General features: G+C 57.4%; 1 protein-coding gene across 5 annotated transcripts; it reads left to right on the forward strand.

Annotated features, from left to right (window-relative positions):
• Positions 1–10,891, forward strand: PMM1 (phosphomannomutase 1). 5 transcript variants are annotated; one of them, NM_001184895.2, is given in 8 exon segments: positions 1–419; positions 2,783–2,900; positions 4,976–5,052; positions 5,175–5,266; positions 5,437–5,536; positions 9,188–9,263; positions 9,873–9,988; positions 10,369–10,889. In NM_001184895.2, coding segments are annotated over 8 exon segments (789 nt in total). In that variant the 5' UTR covers positions 1–332; the 3' UTR covers positions 10,492–10,889.
• The last annotated feature ends 84 nt before the right edge of the window (positions 10,892–10,975 follow it).

The raw sequence follows: 10,975 nt of genomic DNA on the forward strand, positions 1-10,975 counted from the left end.
CTTTCCCTCACTTCCCGCCGGACCCAAGTCAGACCCGGGCCCAGGCCCAGCCTCCATCTGGTTTGCAAAAATCCGAAGGACCCTGCCGGGCTTTGCTCCGCCCTATGCTACGCCCCTTCTCCGCCTGGTACCATCAGAATTAACCTCCCGAGTGAGCTCAGGCCCCACCCCTGCCCGGTACCCCGGGAGAACGTGCCCTGGCCCCTCCCCCTCTTCTCTGGGCGCCGTCCGGATGGCCCCGCCCCTCCCAGGCCCCGCCCTGTCTAGCGTCTTCCCCACGCGGCTCCGGCGGCCGCATCCTTCGACTCAGCTCCGTGAGCTGAGCTGCAACCATGGCGGTCACCGCTGAGGGCGCCCGTAGGAAGGAGCGCGTCCTTTGCCTGTTTGACGTGGACGGTACCCTCACGCCGGCTCGCCAGGTAGGGCCTCGACGTTCAGAAGCTCCTGTTGGGAGTGTCACGCGGACACCTGGAGACCGAATGTGTGGCCTCCAGCAGCGTGACCCCAGATCCCCCGGGACTGTGTGTGAGATGCCGGAACACACCCGGCCCCTGACACCCCAGGGCCGCCCTCTGGGAGTGATGGGAACCCGGTTCCCCACGTCACAGGCCCCGAGCGTCCGTGCCCTCGTTCTGCCTGAGAGCGAGGGGGGGTGGGTCGGATTCTGGAGGGAGGAAGTGAGCGGGGACCTGGTCCCTCCGCCGCCAGGCCTGGCTCCACGCTCCCACCTCCCCAGCAGTGACTCCCACCCCAGTTCCAGCCCAAAGAGGCACCAGTAGCCCGATGCTGGCTTCTGAACCTAGGGTTCCATACAGGGGCTCAGTGCTCCCAAGCGTTGGAGTCCCAATCGGGCGGGGGCCGGGGGTGGGGGGAGTGTCTCCGAGCCAGCCCACCGACCTTTGCAGACTTGGGCCGCGTCTGGTTTCTCAAGCCCCTCCTCTACTTTCCCTCCCTCCCAGGCCCATCCCCCTCCTCTTGGAGGGAAGGAGGGCTTCTGTACCATTTAGGCAGAGTTTTGGGGCTTCGCCCACTTGGAGGGAGGGGCTCGTCTGGTCACCATGGGAATCTTGTGGTACCGGGTGGGCGGGAGTGCAGTTTCCCTTCTAAAAGCATCTCACCAGGTTGATGCTCCAACCTCTGCTCCACACTCAGTTTTTCTCCCTTCGGGTCTCACCCAGGATGAGCCCCCAGACCCGCCCTCACCAGGTGGGTTCATGGATGAGCAGGCTCTTTCTTGCCCTCCAATCTGGGTCCATCAGGACCTCCTGAGGAGTCTCCTAGAGCAGGGAGCCAGTAGAGGTGGGTTGCCTGGCAGAGGCTGATGGGCAGCCAGGTCTTAGTCTCCCCTCCCCTTTGTGAGGGCCCTGAGGCCAGCAAGAGGAATCAGGCCACCTCACCTTCCAGCAGCTCCCTGAGTCCTCAGGGATGCAAGGAAGAAGACAGTGGAGCGAGGGTAGCAGGGCTGAGGAACAGTGTCCACCCCTCCCTCTGACCCTTAGCTCCACTAACCTGACAGCCTGAACAAGAACAGTGGCACTGCTGGATCTGGCCTTAGCACTTTTTAAAAGTTAATTTTTAATTGTACACGTACTCGTGAACACGTTCTCTTGTAAAGAATGAAAACAGAACAGAGAAGGCTGAAGTCCCCTGATTAGTCAGGATCCCAAGCCCAGCCTCATCCCCAAAGTTGTGAGGTTTTCAAAGTGCGTTTGATTGTTTTTAATAAGTGGTATCATACTGTGTGTGTCTTTCTGCAGCTTGCTTTTGACAATAAACAGCGTGTCTTGGGGCTCTTCCGTGTTGGAAGCACAGTCCTGCCTTATTCTGTTGTGGCTGCAGTATAGAATTTCAGCGCAAGTGTGTGCCATTCTCTAACTGACTAGCTTATTTGTCTGCAGTTTTCTTCCTGTTATAAACCCTACCCAGTGAACATCCATAATGCACCTGCACAATTCCATAGACGGGGTACTTGCATTTTAAGTTTTAATAGATCCTGCCAAATTACCCTCCAAAGTAGCTGTACCAGTTTACCATCTCACCAGCAACTTGAGAGTGTTTGTGCTCTGTCCGCTCTAGATGTTGTCAGCTTTGAATAACTGAATGTTTGGAAACACGGCTTATAACTCATTAGTTTACACATTTCCTTGACAGGGAATCTTTTCAAGTGATGAGTCACTAGTCAATTGCTTATTCATTTCCAAACACCACCTCATTTAAGCCTTCACAGTGACCACCTCCAGGCAGTTGCTACTATGATCCCCATTTTAGAGGTGGGACAACTAAGGCAAAAAAAAGGCAAAGCCGGAGTTTCCATCGTGGCTCAGCGGAAACGAATCTGACTGGTATCCATGAGGATGTAGGTTCGATCCCTGGCCTCACTCAGTGGGTTAAGGATCCGGTGTTGCCGAGAGCTGTGGTGTAGGTCACAGAGGCAACTTGGATCTGGTGTTGCTGTGGCTGCGGTGTAGTCTGGCAGCTGCAGCTCCCCAGTTAGACCCCTAGCCTGGGAACTGCCATATGCTATGGGTGCAGCCCTAAAAAGACAGACAGACAGACAGGAAGAAAGGCAAAGCCATTTGCTTAAGACATCCTGCTCCTAAAGGACTTGAGCCTGCTTTTGAACCCAAGTGCATCTAGTTTTGAGATCTGGGTTCTAAACCTTGAACTGCCTCAGATGTAGGTGGAATGTGGGCTCCCAGGATTCTGAACCCTGAGTGAGATCTAAGTGGAGGGCCCAGACAGGCTGACAGTCAGAATCTCGTGCTTTCCTGTCCCCCTGCAGAAAATTGACCCTGAGGTGGCTGCCTTCCTGCAGAAGCTGCGCAGTAGGGTGCAGATCGGCGTGGTGGGCGGCTCCGACTACTCTAAGATTGCCGAGCAGCTGGGAGAGGGGGATGAAGGTAGGAGGGGTGGGCCAGAGCCAGCTTCAGGTGGAGGGAGTGGGACTTTGGGAGATTCCCTGGAGCTGTGTGCCTTCAGGGACCCCACCCTGCTTCAGGGAAAAGGAAGTAGAGTAGCAGCCAGATAGTTCCCTCGGTGAGTCAGCTATTATGTGGTGAGCACCTACTGTGTGCCAGGCACCCTGAGGGGCTTTGGAGAAACAAGGAACAAAGCGGACAGAATCCTGCCCTTCCATTGTTTATGCTCTCAGTTCTCCCTGAGCCTTGATTTCCTCATCTTTAAAATGGGCTTGGAGTTCATGTCCTCGATCAGCGGTAACAGACACAACTGGGATCCGTGAGAACGCAGGTTTGATCCCTGGCCTTGCTGAGTGGGGTAAAGGATCCAGTGTTGCTGTGAGCTGTAGTGTAGGTTGCAGACATGGCTCGGATGTGGTGTTGCTGTGACTGCGGTGTAGGCCAGCAGCTACAGTTCTGATTTGACCCCTTGCCTGGGAGCCTCCATGTGCCGAGGGTGCAGCCTTAAAAAGCAATCAATGAATTAATTAATAACTAATTAATTAAATAACATGGGCCTAATCAGGGAGTTTCTGTTGTGGCTCAGTGAGTGAAGAACTTGACATAGTGTCTATGAGGATGCAGGTTCGATCCCCAGCCTTCCTCAGTGGATTAAGGCATTGTCCTAAGTTGTGGCATAGGCCAGCAGCTGCAGCTCTGATTCAACCCCTAGCCTGGGAACCTCCATATGCTACAGGCATGGCCCTAAAAAGACCAAAAAAAAAAAGAAGCACATAATTAATAATGGCTACCATTTGTTGAGAATGACCATGTGTTAACTTCCTTTCATTTAATATTCATAATTTAGGGTTGATATGATTATCCCTTTTATTTTCTTTTTTTAAAATCCTATTTAACAGAGGAGAAATCTTTTTTTTTTTTTTTTTCCCCTAGGGCTGCACCCGCGGCATATGGAGGTTCCCAGGCTAGGGGTCTAATTGGAGCTGTAGCTGCCGGCCTACTCCAGGGCCACAGCAAATGGGGATCCAAGCTGCATCTGTGACCTACACCACAGCTCACGGCAATGCTGGATCCTTAACCCACTGAGTGAGGCCAGGGATCGAACCTGCAACCTCATGGTTCCTAGTCAAATTCCTTAACCACTACGCCACGAGAGGAACTCTAACAGAGGAGAATTCTGAAGACAGCCAGGACCCAGAGCCCCTTTTCTCAGCTGAGTTCCCAGGTTCAGCTCATTTAGGCAAAGGCCTCCAGGTCCTCAAACCAGAGACTTCCTTGACTTTTCCCTCCCCTTCTTCTTTGTTTTGTTTTCTTTATTTTTCATTTTTGGCCACCCCACGGCATACAGAGCATCCCTGGCCTGAGCCGCAGTCTCCACGCAAGCCGACGCTATGGCAATGCCAGATCTTTAACCCACTGTGCTGGGCTGGAGGGGATCAAACCCGCGTCCCAGCGTTCCCAAGACACTGCTGATCCCGTTGTACCACAGCGGGAGCTCCCACCCCTTGTTTATTCTTCAGCAAGTCCAAAACTTTCTCCCTGTGTCTCCATCTCCACTGCCCCATCATAGTCCAGGCGGGCACCTGACTCTGCATCAGCCTCCTGGCTGAGTTCCCGGCACCTCCCCGCCCCGCCCCCTCCAGCCACTTCTTGTGTTGGTCAGAGCTGGTTGGTCCCATGCAGCCAGTCTTGAGAACACAGTGATGGAAGTTGTAAAAGAAAAGGGAAGCCCCTGTGCAGAGGGGCTGCGGGAACGCAGAGCAGACGTGGCATCCTCTCCCAGGAGGCCCGGGGGGGCTTCCAGAGGAGGCGCTGGATCCTAGGGAAGGAGTGGAGGAGGACGTCCCAGCTGGGGGAGCTGCGTGAGCAGGGCCCAGAGGTGTGTCTGGCTTGAGTGCTCGTTTGGAAAAAACCAAGCTGCAGAAGGCAAGGAGGCTGGAAAGCAGGCTGGGGATGGAATGGCAGCCCAGGGAATGGGGGCTTCTTCCCTCTCCTTGGTGCTGGGCACCTGGTCTCACACTCTTTCTTTCTCCCCTGGCCTCTGCGTGGCCCTGAAGTCGTCGAGAAGTTTGATTATGTGTTTGCTGAGAACGGAACCGTGCAGTATAAGCACGGACGACTACTGTCCAAGCAGGTCAGTGTCCCCCAGGGCCTTAGGACACTTTTCCACAGTGGGATTGTCTTGGGGGCTTCTGACCGGGGCGGGCGGCGGGGTTCCGTGCCCACCACCCTCAGAGCCCTGTGTTCCTTGCCCAGACCATCCAGAACCACCTGGGCGAGGAACTCCTGCAGGACTTGATCAATTTCTGCCTCCACTACATGGCCCTGCTCAGGCTGCCCAAGAAGCGGTGAGACCCCCGCCCCGCCCTGTGTCCCACCCCTCCTGGGCCTGGGCGGGGAAGGGTGGGACTCAGAGGGGCCCTGATTGCCGGTGGGTGAATTCCTGTCTCCTGGATTCCAAGTCAGGCCCGTCTCCTCCCTCCGGCTCCCTGCCCTACCCCCTCCCCGCCCCCACCAGGGGAACCTTCATCGAGTTCCGGAACGGCATGCTGAACATCTCGCCCATCGGCCGCAGCTGCACCCTGGAGGAGCGCATCGAGTTCTCCGAGCTGGACAAGGTGCCACCCGCTGTGCAGAGCTTGGGCGATAGGCCCTCAGTCACGCAACCCTCTAAGCCTTTACTTTCTCATCCGTGGAGAGGATGGGGGCGGGGAATGCGGGTTCTGATTCGACCGGTGCCCTGATGCACGCCTGCCCTGCGCTGTGGTGCCAGGCACTTCTGCGTCTTCCCCGCACCACTGGTTCCTTCCCTTGGTGACGAGCATCACCAGCCACCTACCAACCTAAGCCAAGACCTTGGGCAGCATTTCCTCCTGCCAGCCCATCAGGTCCAACAGTGATTCCTGGCGTTTCAGCCTCCAGAGTTGGTCTTAGATCCCTTCGTGTGTAGTGTGTGTGTGTGTGTCCCCGACATGAATGAAACCCTGCCAGTCTGTGCTCCAGCAGTGCCACGGAGAACCTTCTGAAGCACATCTCTCTGGCCCTGTCCCCTCCCGGCTTACAATCCTTCCATGGGGCCACTTACCAACTGGACAAGGTCCCGGTCCCCTCCCGTGGGTCCCTGAGCCCTGAGGGGTCTGCCTGGCCCAAGCCCACCTCTTGAGCTTTCTCCCATGCATCTCTTGGTCCCTGGGACACACCAAGGTCCCTGTCACCTTTGTGCTGCCCCCACTAAACCTTGACTTGCCTTTTTTTTTTTTTTTTTTGCTTTTGATTTTTAGGGCTGCACCCGTGGCATAGAGAGGTTCTCAGGCTAGGAGTCTAACTGGAGCTGTAGCCGCTGGCCTATGCCACAGCCACAGCAACATGGGATCCAAGCCGCATCTGCGACCTACACCGCAGCTTACAGCAATGCCGGATCCTTAACCCACTGAGCAACGCCAGGGATCAAACCCGCAACCTCATGGTTCCCAGTCGGGTTCGTTTCCCCTGTGCCATGACGGGAACTCCCCTTGACTTGCCTCTTGCTTGTTGTCCCCACCGCACACTGCTCCCTTTCGGGGATGGAGCCAGTCCGGCAGGCCTTGGTATACCCGCCCCTGTCTGTCCAGCTCACCGGCCCACCCCAACAATCTGCTCTTCTCCTGATTCCAGAGATAGCAGCCATTTCCTACTTCAGGGCCGTGCCTTCTGCCCTGACACCCTGTGCTCAGATATGGCTCATTCTCTCACCTCCTCACCTCTGCTCAGACGTCACCTTCTCAGTGTCACCTTCCTTAAGTGTTGCACGTAACTTTGCACCTGCATGTACCTCCTGCTCTTCTATTTTATTTCTTCCCAAGCAGCCATCACCATCCTATGATACACTGTGTCACCTACTTTTCAAATCTTGGTTTTTGTCTGTCCCCCCAATGAAGTCGAGAGCTCCCTAAAGGCTGGGGTTTCTGTGTCTGTTCCCTGCTGGATCCACTGGGTCCAGCACAGGCCTGACACAAGTGCTTGAGAAATACCTTTTGAATGAGTGAAATAGCTGATTTTAATTTCCATTTCATGACTGAGGAAACTGAGGCTCAGAGAGGGCAGTGACTTGCCCAAAGTCACAGGGAGTTCATTTCAGCCCAAAGATTTATGGGGTTTTTGTTGTTTTTTTTTGTGGGGTGTGTGTGTGTCTTTTTGGGGCTGTACCTGTGGCATAGGGAGGTTCCCAGGCTAGGGGTCAAATTGGAGCTACAGCTGCCAGCCTACACCATAGCCACAGCCACACCGGATCCCTAACTCACTGAGCACGCCAGGGATTGAACCCACATCTTCATCAATACTAGTCACGTTCGCTAACTGCTGAGCCACAACAGGAACTCCAGCCCAAAGATTTGAATTTGGGCCTCTATCTGCTGCCCTCCGGTGTTTCCCTGAGGGTGGGGCAGTCGGACGGCGGTGGGGGTGTTGTAATGATGTCGCCCAGCTCATTCCCCTGCCCACCCTGTGCCCCAAGGCTCAGGGCGTGCACGCAGGGAGAATAGTTAGGATTGACCTTGGCCAAGAACTTCCTCCCACACACGTCGAGAGGTGGCCCTTTCTCAGGCCACCAGGTTTCCAATCCCAGCTCTACCTCCTTTTGCCCAGTAGCCTGGGAAGGTGGCTTCAGTACTGTGTGCCTCTGTTTTCTCATCTGTAAAGTGGGGATAATCAGTCCCCCTCTCATGGGCTCTGATGAGAGCTGGACAAGGTGAAGTCTGGCACATGCAACCCCCAGCGTCTTCACTTGTCTTCTTGGCTCTCGTTTGCCCCCTCTGGAAAGGAGCACGAACCTCTGGCTGCCTGTGTGCCCTCCACCAGCACAGCTCTAATATACGTGCTTTACTGTCCTCCTGCAGCCCCTCAGATGCTGAGGACGGGAGGTTCCCTTCCTTAGATGAGGACCCTGAGTAAGGGGACCCACTTGAGGTTCCACTGCTGGTCTCCGCTAAGGCTGGACTTGGCACATGCTGTCCAGTGACTAGCCTGGCTCCCTGGAGACAGGAGGTGCAGCCATCCTGAGCCGTGAAGGAACATTTATTCAGAGCATAGGGCACCCTTAGCTCTAACCCTGGGCCCTCAGAGTGGCCTCTGATAGGGACTCTGGCCTCCCTGGGGGCCCACCTACCTGCAGGGAAGACAAGGCCAAGGCTGGCAGGGAGGCCCACATCTCTCATCTCTGTTTTCTGTGAGAGAGGCAGGCAGGGCTCCCCCATTACCTTTCCATCCTTTAGCCCAGGACACAGGCTTGGAGAAGGCAGGCGAATTGCCCTGGTCACAGCCAGGAAGCATGGCAGTCTGCCTTCATCCGCCTCTCATGTGCTCCCTGGACCACTTCTCCAGGCTCCAGACTGCTGGCCACCTCCTGCCTCTCCCCCCCTTCTAGCCCTACCCAGCCCGGACTGACTGAAGCACTGGGCGAGGCCCTTCCCTCCCACGCTCCAATCCCCAGGGGCTCTTGGTCCCCTAGGATGTTTTCAAGTTCCCCAGCCTGGCCTCCGGGCCCTCCGGGAACTGATCTTCCTGCTGAGCTCTCACTGCTGTTTCAGCCAGATGGGGACTTCCCTCCTCAGCACCCTGGCACCCACCGGCCCAGCAGCCAGGACAGCTGCACCTCCAGGCCCAGCAGGGCTGCTCCCTCTGTGTCCCCAGAGCCAGGCTGGGGATCCTTGGGCTACTGAGTGCTTTGCAGACAGGCTGCAGACTTCCAAGAGGGGTGGAGGCGGGGGACTCGTGTCCCCCAGCCCTGAGCACAGGGAGGAGCTGGTGCGTGCACACTGTTGCCTGGTTGGTGCTCTGCCGGGCGTCTGCTGCCCTCTGCCCACTGCCATTTGGTCACAGGTCTTTGCCTGCTCCTGGCTACTCACCCTGTTTCTGGTATCTGAGCAATGGTTTGCTTCACTGGGCTGGGTGGAGCTGATAGGGCTGTTCTCTGCCCTGAGGCGGGGGACCTGGTACCTGGGACTCAGACTGTCCCATCCATTCAGCCTTCTTCTGCAGCCTCTTCTCCAAGGCCACCTCCCAAATACCCTGTCCACCCCCACTGGTAGGACCTGGCACTGAGCATAGTTACAGGCCCTCTGGATTCAGGCCCAGGCTCTGCCCCTGAGGCTGGGTGGCCTTGAACAAAGCACAGCCCCTCTCTGAGCCTCAGTGTCCTCCTCTGTAAATTGGGGGCGGGGTCTTAATATCCAGCCCAGGGCCTGGCACACAGCAGCCCTCTTAACCTCAGTCTGCTCCCTCCTTGTCTGCAGAAGGAGAAGATCCGGGAGAAGTTTGTGGAAGCCCTGAAAACAGAGTTTGCCGGCAAAGGGCTGAGGTTCTCCCGAGGTACGTCTCCTCCACGGAGGGCCTGTGGTCTGGAGTGGGGGCCCCGCCCGGGCCTCACTCCCCGGGCTGGGCTGCACTCCCCAGGTCTTCAGAAACCCCTCTCAACCCTGAGAGCACAGCCAGGACAGCTGAGCCAAACAGGCAGGGGACTCCAGTCCCCGAGGCTTCCCCACCTTCCCACCCAGGTGCTGAGGTCAAAAGCCAGAGCGTCTCCCAATGTCACTCACCCTGCCGTCCATCCCCTACGGTGACCAGCGGGATCCTTACAGAATAACCGACCTGGTCACCCCTCTGCCTAGAGCCTTCAGAGGCTCCTTCTCAGGCCTAATGAAAGCCAGGCCCCTCCCTGCACCCCAGGGCCCGTGCGCCTGCCCTTCCCCAGCCTTCTCTGTCGCTGGGACACTCCACGCCCTCCCCAGCCACTCTGGCTCAGGTCGCAGCTCAGTGTCACTCTCTTGGAGAGTTCTCCTGAGTCGTTCCATGCCCAGCGCCTGGTGCTCAGTAGGCACTGGGGATGTTGAATGAATACCTGGACGAAGGGCCTTGCCCAGGGCCCCCGGGAGCCACCCCTCTGCTGGTCTCGTCTGCCACCCCACTCTACCCCCGCAGGAGGCATGATCAGCTTTGACGTCTTCCCTGAGGGCTGGGACAAGCGCTACTGCCTGGACTGCCTGGACCAGGACTGCTTCGACACCATCCACTTCTTTGGGAATGAGACCAGCCCTGTAAGTGTGGCTCAGACTCAGCCCAGGTCCCCCCACCTCAGGTCGCCCCCAGATCAAGGTCAGGACACAGTTGGGACAGAACAGACCTCCTGAGCAACTCCCAGAGAACAGCCACTGCTCGCCAGCCCCAGTACCCAGATTGGAAGGCGGGGGCCCAGAGCTGGCTGGACACTTGCCCCACGTCCCAGAGCAAGTCAGGGCAGATCTGATGAAGAAGGTGAGCTTCCTGGTGGTTTGGAGGGGGTGGGAGGAGGGGCAGCTCTGTAGGAGCCAATGTGGGGAGGGGCCCCATGCCAGGGGGCTTGTTGGGCCCCCACCCTGGGGACTCCCTCCAGGCACCACAGGCAGTTAGGCCTTCACGGCCCCTCCTCTGTGTGCAGGGCGGGAACGACTTTGAAATCTACACCGACCCCCGGACCGTTGGCCACAGCGTGGTGTCCCCGCAGGACACTGTGCAGCGATGCCGTGAGATCTTTTTCCCAGAGACGGCTCACGAGGCGTGACCAGGGGCCCTCGGGACTTCCAGAAAGCTCTGCCTAGGCCTGAAGAGAGCCCCTGGCCCTGGTGTGTCGGGGAAAGGCAGGGGGCACCGGAACCCCTCCTGTTACCTGCTGAAGGCCCACCTCCGTGGGCCCAGGGTCTAGGGGGACAGCCACCCCCAGCCCGTCTGCCCCTGTGGGACTGGCCCCCGTCCTCCACCCCAGGGCCCTGGCTACAGCTGCTGCCCGCACTTCTGAACAGAGCAGGTTTCTGTCTACGCGGGAAGCGTGTGCGGGTGTTGGTACGCGGCAGAGCCCGCCCTGCCTGCCTGCCTGCCCTGGGTGGTGTGGGCAGCGAGGAAGGTACATACTTGCGAGAACTTTATCTCATGGATATTAAATGATGGAATCCGTTCTGTCTGAATGGCTATTGGTCCCAGTCACGAAGCTGTTACAGGCCCCTCTTTGCAGAGAAGGCAACGGAGGAGGCCGGATGGCAGGGACTTGC

This window comes from Sus scrofa, chromosome 5 (assembly GCF_054392235.1).
Source record: "Sus scrofa isolate SSC_HxYL_T2T_F1_AM1 chromosome 5, Sscrofa_HxYL_maternal_Yorkshire_Landrace_v2.0, whole genome shotgun sequence".
Taxonomy (NCBI): Eukaryota; Metazoa; Chordata; class Mammalia; order Artiodactyla; family Suidae; genus Sus; species Sus scrofa.

What these genes read in the sequence shown, in the direction of transcription:
- PMM1 (XM_085024443.1), top strand. Translation starts at nt 5,238, where the DNA reads ATGGCCCTGCTCAGGCTGCCCAAGAAGCG. An exon ending in CTCAGGCTGCCCAAGAAGCG is followed by an intron (nt 5,267 to 5,436) that starts GTGAGACCCCCG and finishes CGCCCCCACCAG; the next exon opens with GGGAACCTTCATCGAGTTCC. An exon ending in AGTTCTCCGAGCTGGACAAG is followed by an intron (nt 5,537 to 9,187) that starts GTGCCACCCGCT and finishes CCTTGTCTGCAG; the next exon opens with AAGGAGAAGATCCGGGAGAA.